Source organism: Manis javanica, chromosome 15, assembly GCF_040802235.1.
Source record: "Manis javanica isolate MJ-LG chromosome 15, MJ_LKY, whole genome shotgun sequence".
NCBI classification, from domain to species: Eukaryota; Metazoa; Chordata; class Mammalia; order Pholidota; family Manidae; genus Manis; species Manis javanica.
Window position 1 is genome coordinate 24,210,831 of NC_133170.1, and position 22,584 is coordinate 24,233,414.

The 22,584-nt window shown below is 34.9% G+C and overlaps 1 protein-coding gene across 5 annotated transcripts in view; it reads right to left on the bottom strand.

Moving 5' to 3' along the window:
* The window catches only part of RIMKLB (ribosomal modification protein rimK like family member B), a 161,802-nt gene that overhangs the window by 26,942 nt on the left and 112,276 nt on the right, over positions 1 to 22,584 (bottom strand). For 4 of the 5 annotated variants that reach the window (XM_037008737.2, XM_073223887.1, XM_037008735.2 and 1 more), the window contains one exon: positions 20,651 to 20,882. In XM_037008737.2, the coding sequence (XP_036864632.1) occupies positions 20,651 to 20,825 (175 nt within the window). In that variant the 5' untranslated portion in view covers positions 20,826 to 20,882. The remainder of the gene's footprint in view (positions 1 to 20,650; positions 20,883 to 22,584) is intronic. The other variant, XM_037008736.2, reaches the window with a different exon arrangement.

Consider the following 22,584-nt stretch of genomic DNA (forward strand, 5'->3'; position numbering starts at 1 on the left):
TTGTAAATAATGCTGTGATAAACATGGCAGTGCAGATATATCCTCAAGATGGTGATTTCATTTTCTTCAGGTAAATACTCCAAAGTGGAATTTGCTGGATCCACAAATTCTGAGCAAAAGAGTTTATATGTATTCTGATTAAGGGAAATGAGGGCATGTGCTGGATTTTGCCTGTTGATGCTTTACACCATCCCCATCTTTTAATCCCTCCCTGTCTGGCAGGGCTTAGAAGCATCGCCCACATTCCTTCACCAGCAGGATTCCATTTAAGAATCCACCACTGAAAGACAATTACACAAAATTTTAAAGGTGAAAGAGAAGTCATTATTTTTCAGGGGCAGCTACAGGTAGGTATGTGGTCATCAGTAAATGTGAGGCTCAGCCAGTGGCTTCAGGCATCCTCCTCCATCACTCACTGCATTTTAACAGCAGCAGACATCTGCAATCCTGCCCATTCTCTATGTTCAGGCGTTTGCAGTGACCTGTAAATCTAAAGCTCAATTTTCTAAATGAGAAAAACTTAAGTGACTAGCTTGGGGTTAAAACTTTTCAGACTAAATTATGGAGAATGGGAAAGTTGAAAAGGGAAGCTAGTTTAGGGCAGAAGATGCTGAGTTTAGATGTAGATATAAAGATTTTGGTGATAACATAAAGATATCAAAGTTGAACTATTCTATAATAGTATGGACATCAAAGAGAACTATTCTATAATATTCTTTCAGTATGGATTGAAATTATACAGGGGAAATGCATAATTTAAGCCACCGTTAATGAAACCAGCCATAAAAATTTACTGCAGTCTTCAAGAGAGAGACTACAGTAGAAGAGGGGAGAGGAAGCAAATCATCTTTGTAATGTAGGCAAACTTCTTTGAAAAGTCCATCCACTTTGAAAAAGGGTAAACTTAGTAACGGTGACTTCAGGTTAAAAACAAATAATTTATCAATCTGTTCTATCCAACTTTTGGAATTCAACAGCAGCCTACATGACGGCTAAATCTTTCTGAATACAGCTATAAATATAAATTAAAATATATAAATATTTGTATAACTATATCATTTTAAGTATAAATACAAATCAAAAGCTATGGAATAATTAATGACAACAAAGGGGGAGAAACTACCAAACTCTTTAAATAAAGAACATTCCAAAGAAAACTGTAAGGCTAAACTAGGAGATTAAGGTTTTTTCCTCAAATGTTTCATTGAGACCACAAACAGCAAAGGATAATGAGGAGGAGTTAACAAAAGCAAAAAGAGAAAGTGAGCACATCTACTGCAGGATCCTCTCTGGCATATGACGGCATCAGATTCCAGTCCCAGCTCTGCACACTTATCTGCTATATAACATCAAGAAAGTCACTTAACCTCTTTGTTCCTCAGGTTCCTCATCTCTAAAATGGGAATAGCAAGACTAGTTCCTTTATCGAGTTTTGATAAGGATTAATTTGCTGAACATTAGTGAAGCAGTGCCTGGGTGCCTGATACACAATAAGCTCTTAATCATCACTGTCACCTATAATAAATCTTTGCAGGTGGGAAACTGAGAGCAATAGTAACTACAAAGTAAGTTTCATGTAAGTGGGAATCAGACTATCTCGTTCACAGCTACATCCCTCAGGACTCTATAGCACATACTAGATGCTCTATTATTATTTATTGAAATTTGAACCTGTTCCACAGTTTTTAAGAAGCTGAGCAGAGGTTTAAATCCATATGAGTCTGAAACTAAAACAGAATTGTCCCTATAGATGCTGCAGAAAACCTATACGTAACTCAAACTCAAACCCCACAAATAACTCAAAACACTGAAGGTCAATCAATTCACACTTATATCTAAAACTCAAAGTAAACAGAAAGAAGAAAATTTAAAGGAGTAGAAATTAATGAAATTGAAAGCAAACATCAATAGAAAAGACCAAAAATTGGTCCCTAGAAAACCAGTAAATTTGCTAAATCCCTGGTAAGGCTGATACAGGGATTTAAAAAAAAAGGGCACAAATAAAGTCAAGAATGAAAAGGGAATTTCTCTATATATCCTGCAGACATTAAAAAGATAAAGAAAGGATTTTATGAACAACAACATATTAAAAACTTAGGTGAAATTTTTCTAGAAGAATACGACTTACCAAAATTGCCATGGGAAGAAATATATGCTCTGGATAATCACTAAAGAAAATTAACAATTAATTAAAACCTTTCCACAAAGAAAAGCCTGAGCACAACAGGCTTTCAAAGGTGAATTCCATTGTTCATTTAAGAAAGAAAACCAGTTACACAATTCTCCCAGAAAACAAACAATAACAACAAAAACCACTCCCACAACTTAACAGAAACTGACAATGACATGTTAAGAAAGTCACAAGCCAATCTTAATCATGATCATAAGGCAAAAATCTTCAACAAGACATTAATAAATTAATAGCAATATAGTAATAAGAATGATCATATAAGGAAGTTAGGTTTATTCCAAAAATTTTAAGATGGTTTAACTTGTAAAAACAAGTCAGGTAATCTGCAAAATAGTAAAAGGACATACGACCATTGCATATATGTATGAACAGAATGTGATAAAATTCAACAAGCATTCAGGATTTCAAAAAAACACCTCTAGCATATTTGAGTGGAAGGAAATTTCCTTAATCTGACAAAGGGTATCTTAAAAACCCTACAGCCAACATCATGCTTAATGTTCAGTGTTCGAAAGCTTTCCCTGAGATCAAGAATGAGACTAGCAAGTCCACTATAACTATTTCAAAGAACATTGTCCCAGAGGCCCTATCCTGTGCAGTTAGTCATGAAAAGTGAAAAGAAATACAAAGGGAAGAAATAAGAACGCATTCCAAGCTCTGACAGATTGCTTGATTCTAAATCTTGGCTCTACCATTACTTATAATAGCTTTATGACCTTGGGCACACCAATTAAGGATTCCATTTTCTTACTTGTAAAATAGTGACAATACTAACATCAACCTTATAGGATTATTACCAGGATTAAATGAGTTAATATTTATAAAAAGCTTTGAATATTGCTGTAAATGTTTGCAAAAAATATGTAAATTTAAAATTCAAATTCAAAGACGTGAGACTAGCACTCTTTCCCTATCTCAACTTAGTAACTACATTCACTACTCTAAGTTCTTCTTGGTGACTTGTCCTTTGGGTACCTATCAGAAAATAGTTCTGGACAATCAGATCATCCAATTTCACAACTGTCAAAAGACTGTACATAAATAGTAGAAGAATATCATGTTCTCTCACCAGTTATTAACAGTATCATTTACTGAGTATTTACTATGTGCCAGCTACCATGCCAGGGCATTTTCTACATATCATGAGTAATCCTAAGCACAACATTATAAAGTAGGTCTTTTAATTTTTATACCTACTTGTCAGAGAGAGAATTTACCAACAGATACAGTGTAGCAGTAAGTTAATTAAACAAGACAGTCTGGCCAACTGCAAAAGGTTTAGTTTAGTGACTAAAATCAGCCAGGACAAGCAGATCTAACTAGTTCTAAAGCTCAAGCTCTTTTCATTATGTCACAGGAATCCCCTCCAAATCCCTAACTGTACCAATTTCCTAAACAATATGATAGCTGAAACATTCCTTTAAGCAGGAATATACTCCAATGGTTAGGATAGACCTATACCCGTAAATACTGGAAAGCCCCTGAATTCCATTATTTGCTTTGAAGGAAGAATTTAGAGATTTGAGTTCCTCATTCATTCCTTTGCTTGAAGTTACCAGTGTGATCAGAAATCCATTCTAGCCTACTGCTTCCAAATTCTTCATACTCTTTTAAAAAATGTTTTACACAGCAACACCTAACAAACTACCCCCTAAGAAGTATCCTCAACAAGACCAATTCCAAATCAATAAAGGAAACTATTTAATTACCAGTTTCACAACTATGTACCATGAGTTATTTGATTCCCACTGTGGAATAAGGATAGTAGTCCTAATTGATTTCTGCCCTATATATGCCAAATAACCAATTCTCTGTAGGTCTGTTGTCTGCAATCTGCTCTCTGGAATTACTTTCTGTATTTAGTTAAGGTTGTTTGATTTGTAACCAGCTAATATATCTCTAGTTAATGTGTGCAGGAAAAAAATAATGGATATATATAAGATTGTTAACAGAACTAAAAAGCATGTAGAGAAAACCAGGCTCAGAAAAAAAAAGCCCGGGGCAATCCTGGGAATCTAGGAAACAACCTTACAGTCTCATCAAGGTGCCATACAAAAATGATTAAATTCCAAACTTTCTCCTTCTGTCCTTAGTCAATTTCAAAGGAAAGAAAGACAGACATAAATACAGAGACTTCCAACCTATGACCTACCTTGACTATAAAGGAGAAGGGTACCCTGCCTAACAACCCCACAAAGGATGTACAGTATGGAAGAGAAAATTCTCAGAAGAAAATCCATGTGCTGTTAGCACTTTTTTAAAAGGCCAGTCAACAAGAAGAATGTACCACAGGCCAAAAACTGAACTAGCAACTTTATATTTAGTCCTCACAATTTAGTAACATTTGGTGGGATAATTTTGGTTACCTTTAATAATAGCATTTGGGGGCAGGAGCTAGGGATAGTCGATGTCTTTTAGCATCTCATCACTATCTCATTCCACATCATAACCAAGGAAATTATTTTGATATGGCACTTATAAACAAGGACCTGCTTAGCAAGAATATCACATTTCCTGATTTACCTCACTGTCAACTGTCAGTAATTTATCATAGTAACTTTTATTACTATATAACTAATTTATAATACTTAGTAACTAGTTTATAATACTCAACATCACATATTAACAACTACAGCCATTTCCAAGAGCAATCTGACCCCTATATCTGAAAGAGTTTGAAGATTAGAGGTACAACTAACCCAATTCCTTCACTTCTCTGAACTACTTTGGAAAGAGATAGGCTATCACTCTGATAAGACAGATATAGTCATTTGGTGCTAGTAGAATAGAGAAAATTTCATTCGAGTATCTCACTGAAGAATAAGTAATGAAATGCAGATGGATTTAGCATGCAGATGAAATACAATCAAAGCTCCCTAGTACTTTGGTAACAGAAGGAGGGCAGAAAAAACCCTGACTGAAGGAAATGCCCACCTATAAAACCCACTGTTCAGCTCGACTGGGAATCACAGTTCAAGTTCTCAAAAGATTAAGCAGAGAAAAACTCAACCTGGACCATTCTTTGTCTAATTAACATAAAAACAATAACACTGGAAAGGATACTGGGAAAGAGTACATTAATTAATACAACTCCTCTGGAGGACAATGTGGAAATGAACACTGGTTCCTCTCTAGAAATTTATGGCAAAAGAATCCGACCTAATGGTGACGCATATACTCTTTCTCTAATTCTACACTTGGAAAACACCTACACATCTTTCAGGTTTAAGTGTCACTATCTTAATGAGGCCTTTACTGACCTCCCAATCCATACTGTATGATATGATAGTCCCTCATATCATACTGTACTTTTCTTTTACACCACTTGAGTGTAACTGTTTTATTTCATTGACTTGTATGTAATGTCCATGTCTCTCACTTAGCCTAAAGAAGACAACTGAACCAGTTTGGACTATGTCTATTTTGCTAAACTCTATACATCTAGTGCCTTGTACAGTATCTTGGCACACAGAGGACACTCACTGACAAGTGGAAAAAATTTAAAGAACAGCATGTATGTTACCAATTCACTTCTGTGTGCATGTGTGCATGTTTAACACTGACAAATCTATGGATGGTAAAATTTCAGATGATATTTGCTTTAATTTTTGTATTTTGGTACTGCTTATGTCATCTGCATAATCAAGAAAAATATAAAACTATTAATGTCTTGAAAAAGAAAAGATATATGTGCCCAGTGCTATGCTTTTTATACAGTAGGTGCTCTCAAACTGTTTCTTTTTCTTGCCTTCATAATTACTTAAGAGGAAACTTAGTTAACCAGAGTAATACTTAAGAAAAATATACAGAATAAATTTAAATACTTTAATTATGTGAAATAACTAAGTGTTATTTGGGGATACATATACCTATTAATGCAACAATGAAAATAAAATGCCAAAGAGCCAGAATTACCCAATGGAGTAGGACCATTGAGCTCTCAGTAATAATAATTGGCTTCAAATTAAGTGAATCAACTTCATGAGCACTATCACATTAAGCTTGGAGGGGAAGCAACACAGTATACACCTATAATAAAAGTAGGTAATTTGCAAATCTACTTGAAATTAAAAGCAATGCACCAAAAGTAATGCAGTATATTTAAAAACAATTTAACTTCTTACAAGACCATTTTTAAAAAGAAAAAAAGACTAATTTGCAGACTGAATAGCTTTGCGAGGACATAAAAACACGTGAAAAGGAGACTACAACTATTTCAGGTATGACATAAGTTTTGGAAAGTACAAATACGAGTTGCTGGCATATCTCCCTAATGACAGACAACAAAGGTCTTCGTGGGTACACTGTAAAATCACAGGGTCCCATTAGTGAGCTGATGCATATATGATATAAAATTCTACTTCATAAAGTACTCGATTCACATAAATATGTATTACACAGGCATAGAATAACAATAAACAATGAGACAAGCCTACTATAAATCAAGTGTAATGTTTCTCTTTGCTAATGACCTTCTGTGAACTTTTCAAAGCAATGTGTATTTTCAGATGAATTTACTAAAGCAAAGGAGAAAGCTTTAGCTTAAGTCAGGAACTGATATTGGAGATAACAAATTTTCATCAGTTAAAACTCCATTTATTTTAAAATTTCTATTAAGGAAACTTCTAAACAGAAATGTAGTGATAATGAATCCAATGTACCATCACCCACTTTCAACAATTATGAATAGACAGCTGATGTTTTCTTCTATACCCCTATTTTCCACAAACAGATTATTTTGAGTCTACAAAACAAGGTACAGTTAGAAGTCTAACTCATCACAGTTCTCTTTAACTCAGTCTCCTTCTCCCTAAAGATTTATCTTTCCATTATCTACTTTTTAAATCAGCAAAAGTTATATTCATGATACTATCACCCTCCTCTTAGAAATGGCACCCTAACTATACGCCCTTTTCCCCAACTTAATAATTTCACTTAACATTGTTATATTTCATCAAGTACATATTTCAGTGTGTATCTCAAAAGAAGGTACTCTTGGGCACATAAATATTTTTTAACTAGGACACAAAAAGCATTAACCAAAAAAGAAAAACCATTAACTGTACTTAATTGAAATTAGAAAACTCCGCTCACAAAAGGACTCCATCAACACAGTGAAAAAAGCAAGCCACATTTGAGAGGAGATGCTTACAACACATATATCCAGTAAGAGATTTGTTCACAGAATATAATAATACAGAATAGCAAAATAAAAAGATACCCCATCAAAAACAAATACAGAGAGGATTCTGGGAAGATGGCAGAGTAGGGAGCATTGGGAGACAATTGTACTAGCAGATCTGTCTGATAAAAATTTTGGAACTCGAGTCTATTGAAGGATTGCAACTTCCAGGAAAAGAATAGGACAGTAACATTCTGGTCAATTTCAGCTCTTAGCACAGTAACAGTTATCCTTCTCCCTCTCAGCCATGCGGTATATCTGTTCCTGGAGCAGCTGACACCTTGCAGGACCCAGGGTGGGCTAAGAAGACTTCAAATCTCAGGGATCTTTGCTCCAATGGCTGGTTGCAGCTTGTGACCACAAAGGCACAAGAAAAGCTGGAAGTCTTGTATACTTCAATTATTACAAGCCCCTCCCCTTCCAGCTGAAGTGACTTACAGGGTACTTATTTATTTGAATATTCTCTCTGACTATTCTCTCTCTCTCTCTATTTTCTCTCTATTCTCTCTCTCTCTCTCTCCCCCTCAAGAACCAGACATTAAAGACTAGGATATTTTAAAAAAGCTGAATATATGGGGAAAATTAGAAAGTGACTGCACATGCTTAGGGAAGGGTTCTGAAGAGACCTACAAAGACATTAACTTCTATATCTCAGGCTGATCCTCAGCACAGAAATAGATTACATCGAAACAAAACCAGTAACAATAACAAAAAAAAGCAAACCCTGGGGAAGGAGGAAAATCTGATTTCCAGAGTTACCACAGTGTTAGAATCAAATATGCAGTATTCAATAAAAATTCACAAAGCGTAAGAGGAAACAGGCCAGAGGACTAAACAAATCAAGAGATTATTCCAAACAAAGACAAAAGCAACAAAACTAGACAAAGATTTTAAAACAACTGTGTTAAAAATGCTCAAAGAACTGAAGATGCAGAGAAAGTCAAGAAAATGATGTATGAACAAAATGGAACTATCAAGGGACAGAAGACATGAAAAGAGACCAAGAAATAACTCTGGAGCTAAAAAGAGCAGTGATAGAAATGGAAAATTCACTACAGGGTTTCAAAGGCAGACCTGAGCAGAAAGAAGAATCAGTGAACTTGCAAAGACATATGTACTGTGGGAGCCCCAGAAGGGGAATAGAGAAGGGAAGATAGGACAGTGAGGGGATAGAAAGAGGCAGAGAGAATAACTGAAGAAATAAGACAAAGAGAGCATACTGAAAGAAGCAAGAAATAAATTATACATTGGGGATCCTCAATAAAAGTATCAGCAAATTTCTCTTCAGAAACTTTGGAAACCAGTAGATGGGAGGGCCAATAATATTAAAAGAAAAAACTGTTAATCAAGAATCCTATAACCAGCAAAACTGTCCTTCAAAACTAAGGGAGAAATTAAGGTATTCCTAGAAAAAAACAAAAGCCAAGGAAGTTCATGACCAATAGACCAGTCCTGCAAGAAATGCTCAAGAGAGTTGTGCAAGGTGACAAGAAAGGACATTATACACATTATAGCTGTATGGAGAAAAAAGACATTAATAAAGGTAAATATATGGGCAATTAAAAGAGCTAGTACTGTAACAATAGTTTGTAACTGCTTTTCTTTTACTCCATGATTTTATAAACCAATGTAAATAAAAAGTAACCATTAAGGAATGGCTAGTATTACTGTAACTCATTTGTAACTCTAATTCTTGCTTTCTATATGACTTAGGAGACTAATGCATTTAAAAGGATAATTGGTTTATGTTTTGAGGCACAAAATGTAGAAAGATGTAATTATGTGACATCAACAAATGAAAGGTGGGGGGGGACAAAGCTTTCAAGAGAGTTTTTGTATGTTATTGAGATTAGGCTAGTATAAATTTAAACTAGAATATTATAGCATTTGGATGTTAAATGCAATTCCCATGGTAAACACAGGAAAACAGCTGTAGAATATACAAAAAAAGAAATAAGAGTTTAAATATTTCACTACAAAAAAATCAGCTAAAAGAAGACACTAATGCAGGAAATGAGGGAACATGACAAAAAGCTCTAGGGTACATAGAAAACAAATGGCACAATGACAAAAGTCACTCCTTATCAGTGATAAATGTAAATGGATTAAAATCTTGAATTAAAAAACAGAGATAGGCAGAATGGATGAAAACACATGACCACACTATATGCTGCCAATAAGAGACTGACCTGAGATCCAAAGACACAAATAGGTTGGAAGTTAAAGGATGAAAAAAGACATTCCATGCAAATAGGAACCAAAGAGAGCAGGGATAGCAGACAAAACAGACATTAAATAAAAAAAGTTATGACAAAGAAGTACATTATATATTAAGAAAATGTTCAATACAGTAAGAAAATACAATCATTATAAACGTACCTAATAACTATCAAAATATATGAAGCAAAAACTAACAGAATTGGAAGGAGAAATAGAGTTATAAGATAATAGATGGAGACTTCTAAACCTCAATTACAATAATCATTAGAACAACGAGACACAGAGGACTTAACACAATGTACCAATTACATCTAACATATGCAGAACACTCTAATCACAACAGCACACACCTTCTTCTCAAGTACACACAGGACATTTTTCAAAATAGGCTATACGCTAAGTCACAAAGTCTCAAAAGATTTTTAAAGATAAATATCCAAGCATTTTCTTTGATGAAAATAGATGAAGTTAGAAACCAACAGCATAACTAAAACTAGAAAACTCACAAAATTGTGGAAATTAAATAATACACTTTTAAATAACTAATAGATCAAAGAAATCACAAGGGAAAACATGATATTTCATGATAAAAGCAAAATAGAAATAGAAGAAAATTATCTATATGTAATAAAAGCCTTATATGAAAAGCCAACAAATATACTCAAGGATGAAAGACTGAAATCTTCCCCTCTAAATCAGGAACAAGGCAAGGATGCCTGCTTTTACCACTTCTACTTAACAAAGTACTGGATGTTAGAGCCAGAGCAACCATGTAAGAAAAAGAAATATAAGGTACCCAATTTGGAGAGGAAGAGGAAAAATTATCTCTCCTTGAAGATTAATTTATCTTAATTGGAGAAAACCCTAAAGACTAAGTAGTTAGAACTACTTAGTTCAACAAAGTAGAAAACCAAGTCAACACATAAAAATTAGTTGCATTTCTATACACTTCATAGAAATAAAAGGTTTAAGTTTTTACACTTACTCAAGTGATGAAAAACCTAAAAGGAAGTAACAAAAACAATTTCATTTACAATAGCAACAAAAGAACAAAATACTTAAGAATTTACTTAGCCAAAGAGATCAAAGACTGGCACAATAAAAACCACAAAACAACTCTAAAGAATTCACTCCAAAACTACTAGAACTAATATCTGAATTCAGCAAAATTGCAGGATACAAAATTAATACACAGAAATCTGTTGCATTCCTATGCACTAACGATGAACTAGCAGAAAGAGAAATCAGGAAAACAATTCCACTCAAAATTGCATCAAAAAGAATAAAATATATAGGAAAAAACTTAACCAAGGAAGTGAAAGACCTATACCCTGAAAACTACAAGACACTCCTAAGAAAATTAAAGAGGATACTAATAAATGGAAATTCATCCTATGCTCTTGGCTAGGAAGAATTAATATTGTTAAAATAGCCATCCTGCCTAAAGCAATCTACAGATTCAATGCAATCCCTATCAAAATATCAACAGCATTCTTCAACGAACTGGAACAAATAGTTCTAAAATTCATATGGAGCCACAAAAGACCATGAATAGCCAAAGCAATCCTGAGAAGGAAGAATAAAAACAGAGGGGATCTCGCTTCCCAACTTCAAGCTCTACTACAAAGCCACAGTAATCAAGACAATTTGGTACTGGCACAAGAACAGACCCACAGACCAGTGGAACAGAACAGAGTCCAGATATTAACCCAAGCATATATGGTCAATTAATATATGATAAAGGAGCCATGGATATACAATGGGGAAATGACAGCCTCTTCAACAGCTGGTGTTGGCAAAACTGGACAGCTACATGTAAGAGAATGAAACTGGATTATTGTCTAACTCCATACACAAAAGTGAACTCAAAATGGATCAAAGACCTGAATGTAAATCATGAAACCATAAAACTCTTACAAGAAAATACAGGCAAAACTCTCTTGAATATAAACATGAGCAACTTCTTCATGAACATATCGCCACGGGCAAGGGAAACAAAAGCAAAAATGAACAAGTGGGACTCTATCAAGCTGAAAAGCTTCTGTACAGCAAAGGACATCATCAGTAGAACAAAAAGACATCCTATCATATGGGAGAATATATTCATAAATGACATATCTGATAAAGAGTTGACATCCAAAACATACAAAGAGCTCACGCATCTCAACAAACAAAAAGCAAATAACCAAATTAAAAAATTCACAGAGGAACTGAACAGACACTTCTTCAAAGAAGAAATTCAGATGGCCAACAGACACATGAAAAGATGCTCCACATTGCTAGTCATCAGGGAAATGCACATTAAAACCACAATGAGGTATCACTTCACACCAGTTAGGATGGCCAACATCCAGAAGACAAAGAACAACAAATGTTGGTGAGGATGTGGAAAAGGGGAACCCTACTACACTGCTGGTGGGAATGTAAATTAGTTCAGCCTTTGTGGAAAGCAGTATGGAAGTTCCCCAAAAAACTCAAAATAGAAGTAACATTTGACCCAGGAATTCCACTCCTAGGAATTTACCCTAAGAATGCAGCAGTCTGGTTTGAAAAAGATACATGCACCCCTATGTTTATCACAGCACTATTTACAATAGCCAAGAAATGGAAGCAACCTAAGTGTGCATCAGTAGATGAATGGATAAAGATGTGGTACATATACACAATGGAATATTATTCAGCCATAAGTAGAAAACAAATCCTACCATTTGCAACAACATGGATGGAGCTAGAGGGTATTATGCTCAGTGAAATAAGCCAGGCAGAAAAAGACAAGTTTCAAATGATTTCACTTATTTGTGGAGAATAACAACAAAGCAAAAACTGCAGGAACAAAAGAGCAGCAGACTCACAGAACCCAAGAATGGACTAACAGTTACCAAAGGGAAAGGGACTGGAGAGGATGGATGGGGAGGGAGGGAGAAGGGGAAAAGGCAGCATTATGATTAGCACACACAAAGGAGGGGAGAGGAGGAGGCCACAGGGAAGGCAGTATAGCACAGAGAAGACAAGTAGTGATTCTATAGCATCTTACTACACTGATGGACAGTGACTGTAATGGGGTATGTGGTGGGGACTTGATAATGGGGGGAATCTAGTAACCACAATGTTGTTCATTTAAGTGTATATTAATGATACCAAAAAAAAAGTAAAAGAAATGAAAAAAAAAACTACAAAACAGTGCTGAAAGAAAATAATGAAGAATAAATAAATAGAAATATACCTCTTTTTTATGGACTGGAAGACTTATTAAAATGTCAGTACTACCCAAAGTGATCTATAGATTCAATGCAATCCCTATCAAAATCTCAGCGATTTTTTGCAGAAACAGAAAAACCCATCCTAAAATTCATATAAAATCTCAAGGGACCCTGAATACACAGATAATATTGATAAGTAAGTACAGAACTGGAAGACATACTTCTTGATTTCAAAACTTACTACAAAGCTACAGAAATCCAAATAATGTGTTACTGGCATAAAGACAGACAGAACGATGGAGCACAAGACAGAGCCTAGAAATAAATCACACATATGATCAAACAGCCATATGGACTCAGCTGTAATTACTCAACACTGCTGTTGTAGCACAAAAGCAATAACAGACAACCCAAATACAAAGGGCAAAGTTGTTTCTAATATCAATTTATAAAATGGGTAGCAGGTCTGATTTGGCCTATGGGCCACTGACCCCTGCAAAAAACAGGTAACTTCAACCTAATCACAAAAAACATGCAAAATGTGGGTTATTACACAAATTATCTAACCGGTACGTTTCAAAAGTCTCAAGGTAGGGAAAGACAAAAAAGGAAGTGAAATAAGCAAGATGGCAGAACAGCAAGCCCCAGAACTTGTTCCCTCGCAGGAACACTGGTTTAACAACTTATCGTCCATACACCCTTTATTAGAAGTCCAAAAGGCAGTCAAGAAGTTGCAGTACCCCCAGGCAAGTGCAAAGCCGAAAACAGGTTAAAAAAAAAAAGGGCGTGGGGGGTACTGTTGCATTTTAACCACAGTAGTTCTGCCTAGAAGGCAGCACAACTCAGAGTATGCACTTGCAGATTTTCCCTCAGGAGAAAAAAAGAGTGGAATGTATGTCCAACTTTCTGGATTTTCAGAGGATTGCTCTAGAGAGTTGTTTCTGTCATACCTGACAGAAAACTGCAGATGTTCCTGCATTCTTTGTATGTTTGGGGCCACTAAGAACAAGTAAAAGATTGGTGGCTTGTTGCAGCACTGGAAAACCCACAGTACCACAGGCAGACACCAGAGGGCAAAGAGAAACCAGCAAACCTCTCTGACTGGGAAACTACAGACACAACCTCCAGAGAAAAACACAAATGGAGGCTCCCAGAATCTCTCCTGGGGCTGACTGGTGAGGATCTTCTGTACAACCCCAACCAATAAAGACTGAGAGCAGTGGCTGGTTTTCAAATGCCCAAATACCAACAAACAATAACAATCATAAAGAGAAACATGGAAATATGGTCCAATCAAAGGACCAAAATAAATCTCCAGAAATGACCTTAAAGGAAAAAAGATCTTTACCCAAAGAAAAAAACAAGATCCCAGACTTAAAAAGACATATGTACCCCTATGTTATCACAGCACTATTTACAACAGTCAAGACAGGAAAACCTAAGAGTCCATCAGTAGATGAATGGCTAAAGAAGAGGTGGTACATATACAGAATAGAATATTATTTAGCCATAAGAAGAAAACAAATCCTACCATTTGCAAAAACATGGATAGAGCTGGAGGGTATTATGCTCAGTGAAATAAGCCAGGCAGAGAAAGACAAGTACCACATGATTTCATTCAGTTGTGGCTACACCCATTTTATAACTATAAAGCAAAACTGAAGAAATAAAACAGCAGCAGACTCACAGACTCCAAGAAGGGACTAGTGATTACCAAAGGGAATGCACTGGGGAGGGTGGGTCGGGAGAGAGGGAGAAGGGGATTGAAGCATTATGACTGGCACACATGGTGTAGGGGAGGTCACAGGGAAGATAGTGTAACACAGAGAAGACAAGTAGTGACTCTGTGGCATCTTACTACACTGATGGACAGTAACTGTGGTGGTGGTGGTGGTGGTGGTGATAGGGAGGACTCAATATGGATGAATGCAGTGAACACGATGTTGCTTAAATTAAATCTTCTTAAGACTGTATACAAAGATAGTTTGATTAAAAAAGTAAAAAAAAACAAAGATCTATGAATTATCTCACAATGAATTCAAAACAGCTATGCCAAAGAAGCTCAATGAGCGACTCTAAAAGAACATAGACAAACTAAACAAAATCAGGAAAACAACCAATCAAAAAATAAGAATATCCAATAAAAACAGAGAAATTATTAAATAAAAGGAAAACAACAAATTTTGGAGATAAAGAACACAGAACTGAATTGAAAATACACTACAGTGGTTCACCCAGCAGAGCTGTTTAAGCAAAAGAATCAGTGAACTAAAAAACAGGTCATTTGAAATTACTGAGTTAAAAGAGTAGAAGAATGAAAAAAAGGGAAGAAAGCCTGAGGGACATATAAAACACTATCAGCAGACCAATACAATCATTATGCAAGTCCCAGAAGGAGAAGAGAGAGACAGAGGCAGAGGGTTTTTTTTGGGTTTTTTGACAAAAAAAATGGCTGAAAATTTCCCAAATCTGGGAAAAGAAACAGACATCCAGATTCAAAAAACTCCAAATATTCCAAGTAGGATGAACCCAGAGATGCCCACCAAGACACATTATAATCAAACTCAAAAGTCAACAAAAGTCAAAGACAAACAGAAATCTAGAAATCAGCAAGAGAAAAGCAACTTATCATTAACAAGGGATCTCCCGTAAGATAACCAAAGGATTCTTCAGCCAAAACCATACAGGCTATAAGAGAGTGGGATGATATATTCAAAGTGTTGATAGAAAAAAACTGCAAACAAAAGCTATATATCCAGCAAAACTTCCTTCAAAAATGAAGGGGAAATAGTTTTCCCAGATAAAGAAAAGCTGAGGAAGAACAGCTTCACTAATAGTCTGGCTTTCAAGAAAAGTTACAGAGAATCTAAGTTGAAAGAATGTTAGACAACAACACAAAATCATACATAAATAAAAAGCTCTTGGGAAAAGGTAAATTTATATAAATATATACAGAGTCCTGGAATATTCTAATGGTAGTGCATAAGTCTGTGTTATTTCTAGCATAGAATTAAAAGTTAAATTCATAAAAAATATGTCTATAAAAAAACCTATGTTAATGTATACAAAGCAGAAGGTGTAATTTGACATCAATAACAAAGTAAGGGTGGGGGACTAAAAGGGCAGGTCTGTATATGAATTTGTCACCTAAAATAGATTATTAAACAATATAATGCAATATGTAATCCCTGTAACAACAAAGAAACTAAAGAAGATACACGAAAGTAAATGAAAAAGGAATTGAAGCATGTCAGCACAACAAATGGACAAAACACAAAAGAGAAAAAGAGGGACAGAACAGGTACAAGACATACAGAAAACAACAAAATGGAGGAAAGTAAGTCTTGCTCTATCTATGATTACATTAAAAGTAAACAAAATAAACTCCCACTATCATAAGACATAAGGGGCAGAATGAATTAAAAAAACAACTATATACTATATGCTGTCAACAAGAGATTCACTTTAGATATAAGGACACACAAATGCTGAAAGTGAAAGATTAGAAAAAGATACTCATGCAAATGATTACCAAAAGAGAGTAGAGGTAGCCACGTCTATGAGACAAATATGGCTTTAGAACAAAAACTGATGAAAGGGCTAATTTACCAAGAAGCTATAATAATTAAAAATATTCAGGCACCTAATATATTCAGGCACCTAAATATAAGAAACAAACAGTGACAGAACAAAAGGAGAAACAGACATTAAGATAGTAATAGGAGATTTCAATACCCTAGTTTCAATAATGGATGGAGCCAAGACAGAAAACCAATAAGGAAACAAAATAATTGAATAATAGTATACACCAACTGGACTTAACATATAAAAAACACTCCATCTAACAACAGCACAATCCATATTCTTCAAACACAAATGTAATTTTCTCCAAGACAGATCACATTAGGACAAAAACAAATCTTAAATTTAAGACCACTGATATCATACCAAGTATCTTTTCTAGTTTCGAAGGAATGGAACTAGAAATTAAGAATAAAAGCAAAAATGCAAAATTTGTAAATATCTGGAAATTAAATAACACAAACAACAAATAAGACAAAAGTAACAAGGGAAATTGGAAAATGCCTTCAGAAAAAAATCAAAAACACAATATAGCAAAACTTATGGGAGGTAGAAACAGCAGTGTTGAGAAGTGTATAGCTATAAAACTGTGTATTTAAAAAGATCTGAAATCAATAAAGAACAAACTAAACCCAAAGTTAACAGAAGGAAAAAAATAATAAAGATCAGAATACAAAAAGCCAAAAGAGAAAACAAGAAATCCCCAAAAGTAAGTTTGATTTCTGGAAAGATCAACAAATTATAAAAACCTTTAGACAGACTAAAAAATGACTCAAATAACAAAAATCAGAAATGAGAGATGTTGCCACTAACACCATAGAATCAAAAGCACTTGTAAGAGACTACTATGAACAATTACATTTCAACAAACTGGAAACCTAAGACAGATGGATTTCTACAAACATAATACCTTGTAAGACTGAATCGTAAGAAATTAAAGATCTGAACACACATTTAAATATTGATAAGACTGACTCAGTAATCCAAAATCTCCCAACAAAGAAAAATCCAGTAACAGATGTTTTCACTGGTTAGTTCTACCAAACATTTAAAGAACAATTAACACCAATCCATTTTAAAGTCTTCTAAACATACGTATCTAGGAATGGGATGGATCCTGGTAACTCTGTATTTAACCATTAGAGGAACTGCCAAAGTGTTTTTTCAAAGGGACTGCACCATCATACATTTCCATTAGCAATGTATGAAGATTCTAATTTCTCTATATTCTTGCAAACATGTTTTCTATCTTTTTGATTACAGCTACCTACTGGGTAAGAAGTGGTTATCTCCTTGGAGTGGGAAACATTTATGCTATAAACAATGGATATTCAATGTATACTTACTAAATTAATGTATGAATAGGACATTTATGTGCCAGGTCATTCTGCTAAAGAGATACAACATGGAATATAATAGTCTCTAACATGAGAACTGAAAATAAATTTTAAGACAAAAAAATAACTATTATTTAGTTGTGTCACATAAGCATCAAGTGCTTTGACACACCAGGAGAAAGGTAAAACTTCACTTCTGCTAAGACCAGGGAAGACTTTCAGATGGAATGAAATAAGTATATGAGCAAAGAGTAAGAAACAGCAATGAGCTTAAGTGATATTTATTTTCCACAGTGACATACTGATCCAAGGCAAAGAGTAAGGCCTAATGAGACACAACGTTGGGCAAGTGATCTATCTTATCAAGAAACAACAGCAATTATAGCAAAGAGAGCCAACAATAGGTTAGAAGAGGGACTCTGTTCAAATTTATCCACTCTGCCAAATAAGGCTGTTCTCTTGTCTGTAAAATATTATCCTGGTAACCCTTACAAGATGGTCTGCTATTTAAATAACACAAAACGCTTAAAGAAAACCACACATACACCCCTAGATATTCCTGAATATCTGAGAGACATCAATGAAAACTCTTGAAAATAAAGAAAATTAGATTTAATGCTACAGGGAAACAGTTTCTGAAGGTTTTCAGAAAGATGTTAAGATGATAAAATTGGCAAATGAGAGAGTTGAAAAGGAAATACTGTCACGAAAAAGAAAGAGCTAGAGGGCTATTACAGTCATTAGAACTTGAGGCCGTTAACAGCATGACTCAGGACAGTGAGAAGATGAAAATAGACTAGTTGTGGCTTAGAAGAAAAAGCAACAAAATTTTGAGGCAGAAATGGTTCTTAAGGATAAAAGAAAAAAATATATCAAAGGTAACACCAGGTCAAATACAAAAGGTGATGTCACAAGACAGAAAAGCTGAGAGAAGATAGTTTTTTGTAGCATCTCCCTTACAAGATGGTCTGCTATTTAAATAGCAGTGAGTTTAGAGGCTAAAAGCGAGTTCAATTTTGACAACTGGCATGGAAATGACAGTTGAGAACAAAGTAAAAATGTCCAGTTTGCAACTAAGAAAAAAATCAAGAGCAATGGTGTTCAACCCTATATCTTTGTCAACCTGTGAAACATTTTTTAAATAGAGATGCCCTTTTCTACCTCCCAAATCTTGTAGTAATATGTCCATTTGGCAGAAGATAGGTCACATAAGGAATCCTGCCTGTAGAGGACTCTTTTTTGGAAATGCAGCCTTCCATTTTTCAACCTTTAAAAAAACACAAAAAGGTATACCAGAAGCCTGTGGAAGTGGTGTTTAGTTGAGTTATATGCTACACTGGCCTTTGTGTCTCTTCTCACAGACTTCAAGAGCATGGCTCCTAACAGAATAAAGTGTCTGAGTTTCTGACTCCAATTTTGACAATAGTTGTGTGTATACACTTTTAGGGTGAAAAAGTTTTAAGTTGTAAGAGCATGTAACAGATACTGGATTTTAAAGAAAATATTTACCCCGATTTGATCAGGAGTATCTGTCAAGGTGAAAGAGGGTGAAAAGTGACATCCATTCCTTTCATTCATAACTTAAAGTTATAATAATTTCACATTTATTTGTGGGATCACTTGACTAATGTTAACGCTATCCTTCAGAATATAGGGAATATGTCTCCTTCTGCACCATACTAATTAACTGACACACAGTAAGCATTCAATATATATTTAATGAAAGAATGAAACAGGCCAGATCTTTCCAATCTGAATAACTAAGTGTTGGACCTAAGTACATGTATTAAAAAGAACTAGGCTGAAAATAAAATAGTGTGCATCTTTCTTATAAAGGTAGTAACTACTTAAGTCAAAGAACCCAGAAATATTTCTAAAGCAACAATAATTGCTACTGAGAAATGAAATAATAAATGTTAAGAGTACAGAGAATAAACAGTGGTTGTTTGCTAAGAGATTCTGCTTACTTAAATTTAGTATCACATTATCAACCAGATAAGATTTTGGATCTATTATCTAGCCTACAAATGAAGTTACCCTACAACAGCATATTTGTACTCTCTCTATTATTAATTAAAACAGCTATCTGTCTCCATTTTATTGATGTGGAAATTAAAACATAAGCCTTATTACGATGCCAGTCACAAAGCAAGTAAGTGATCTAGAATGCACTCTAAGAGTCTGTATTATATCCTTATCTGATTCTAGACACATATTTAAACTATGGCACATCACTAAACTATGAATTATTTTTTGAAAACTAGTCAAAAATTTCACTTCTATGCCACCATACAAGGCTTCCTAACAGAAATGACCAATTTAATAACAAATCATAACTTTCCAAAACACAGATGTAAAGAACCCTGAAAGTCAGTTCCAAAGCATTTCCATGTTTTCAAGATATCTTACCCCTTGTAATTCTAAAATATGAAATGTTAGAAATACTAGAAATTCTTATCACCAATTAAGTCAAATCATTAAGATACTTTTATTCATAAAAATACCTGCTAGTATTTTATATTATATGTAGAAAGCATTCTATAAAGAAAAAAGAAAGTAAAAATCATAGATGGATTTTGATTAATTTACTAAAAGGAAGTCCCCCCTCTCCCGCCTTGGTGTGGCACAAATTCACTTAGAACAATGTATTTTAAAACTAAAAGACAGCAATAATAATAATAATAATAATAATAATAATAATAATAAAAATAAATTAAAAACTGCCTTTAATTATCTTTAATTTCCTTCCTATTTCCTAAATAATACAATAAGGAGTTGTATACATACTGGTGTTTCTAATTCTTCATAAAATATACTAGATTTTAAGGTTAGATGATACTTAATACGATAAGACTATTAATGATTCTTTTGTCCTAATTATTCCTAAAACATGCAGATTCACCGTAAGTAAAAATCCAAAAAAATTACTTAGACTTACCCAGGTTTCCTTGCTCAATTGTCAGCACCACCTCATCCATCACTACAGCCCTGAAGTCCAGTTCCTCCTCACAACATTTGGCCTTTAATGCTCGTAAGATCTCTTTTTGGGGATAGTCTTCCCTGATTCGACGATCTGTCAAAAACCACAACTTGGCAGCCACAGAGCTACACATCTCGATCTGCTTGTTCTTCCTTTTCCTGGATTATTTTCTCCTTAATGTAAACTCTTTCTAGATGGAAGAAAAAATACACATACAAGGTAAATCAAGAAATCAGTACTCAGTTTCTAGCTTTCACACAAATAAACGCTGTGATTATATACTAACTATATGAACAGGAAAAAAATGTATGACATCTTCCCTTTCATTCAAATTAAAAATTTTTATATCACTAGAAATACAGGAACTAATAACCTCTGAGATAAGATTGCTCCATTTTCTTCTGGGGAATCTAGCACTGCAATTTTATAATTATAGCAGCTTTATTAGCAGAAACTTCCAGTACCAGTCCCTGCATTACATATTGTCTAGAAATATAGTTTCATCTGATCATTACTTTTGGCTAACTCAACCCCTCTCCCAAAATTCAAACCCCTTCTTGATATGAAGTAGATTAGATTGTATTCATCAATAATATAGCCCCATTCTCTCCCATCACTACAAAATCCAATTATGTATATTCATGTATCTGTATTTTATTCAATTTCCTTCCTTTTTGTTATACACGTATATTTAATTAAAGTATTTACAGATGTTTTTAAAAATGAGATACCCCATATTACTAGATGACCATCAATACTCAGTCATTTATACAGAAACTTTAATCAAAACAACTTGCAAATGTGGAATAAAACTTTAAATAACCAAAGCACATGCTGAAGTACATTCACAAAACTTGGTTTATTTCAGTCACAGGACAGCATGCTTTTACTCATGTTTTTATTCTTTCTTTAAATACAATTTTTTAAAACAGACACAGCTTATTTACTAGAATGCAGAAAAGGACCTTCTTCCACAAACAAGAATCTGCTGCTTCTCAGAGTTTGTATCATGAGCAAGACAACAGTTAAATATAATTTTCCTAAGAGGCAAAAAATTACAAGTTTTAATAATAAATGTAACAGGTGACTTCAACAAAAGAAAATATTTTTTTACAAAAATTTCTAATATTATTCCAGATGACATGCAAACCTAACACAGAAGAAAAAGACAAGGACAAGGACTAGAGGAAGCAATGCACACTCAGATGGATGACTTCCAGCACCCCAGCAGCTGAAGTGGTCCTTGTGCACCACTCATTCACACACAGTCCTGGGTCTCAGCTAGAAAGAAGGGCTTGCTCCACAGATACAATAAGACCAGAACATTGTGGGATGAAGGCACTGCCAGCATGACCACACGCATGCATGTGCACGTATGCATGCACACACACACACATACACACAGCTCCCGAACCTTAGCCTGCCATGCCTGCCTACCTGCCACTCACTCAGCTGCCCTACAACCCACAGCCTCAAAGGCATCAGTCACTGGAAAGCAGGGAAAGAATAAATTAACATTGGAGACCGGTACAAGAGAGGGGCTTGTGGCCATGGAAAAGCATGGGAGGGAGGAGCTCTCAACTGTGGTGATGCACCAGGACAAGACCTTAATAACCAGCAAAGGAGATGCCTGATGCCCAGAGCTTCCTGTGCCCGTTCCACAGATGTGATCAAGAACTCGCCCATTCGAGCCCTAAACTACATATGGTAATAATTCAACTTACACACTAGGAAGATGAAATGTGACCTTATAGGGGCTTCCAGCCATTGGAAAGGGTCTCACTCAGAAAAAGAGCTCCACAAAAAGAAGCCACAGCAGAGTACCTAATGTAGAGATCCCGTTTCCCTTGAGGGGAAACTATAAAAATGTCCTTACAATGTTTATATCGGTA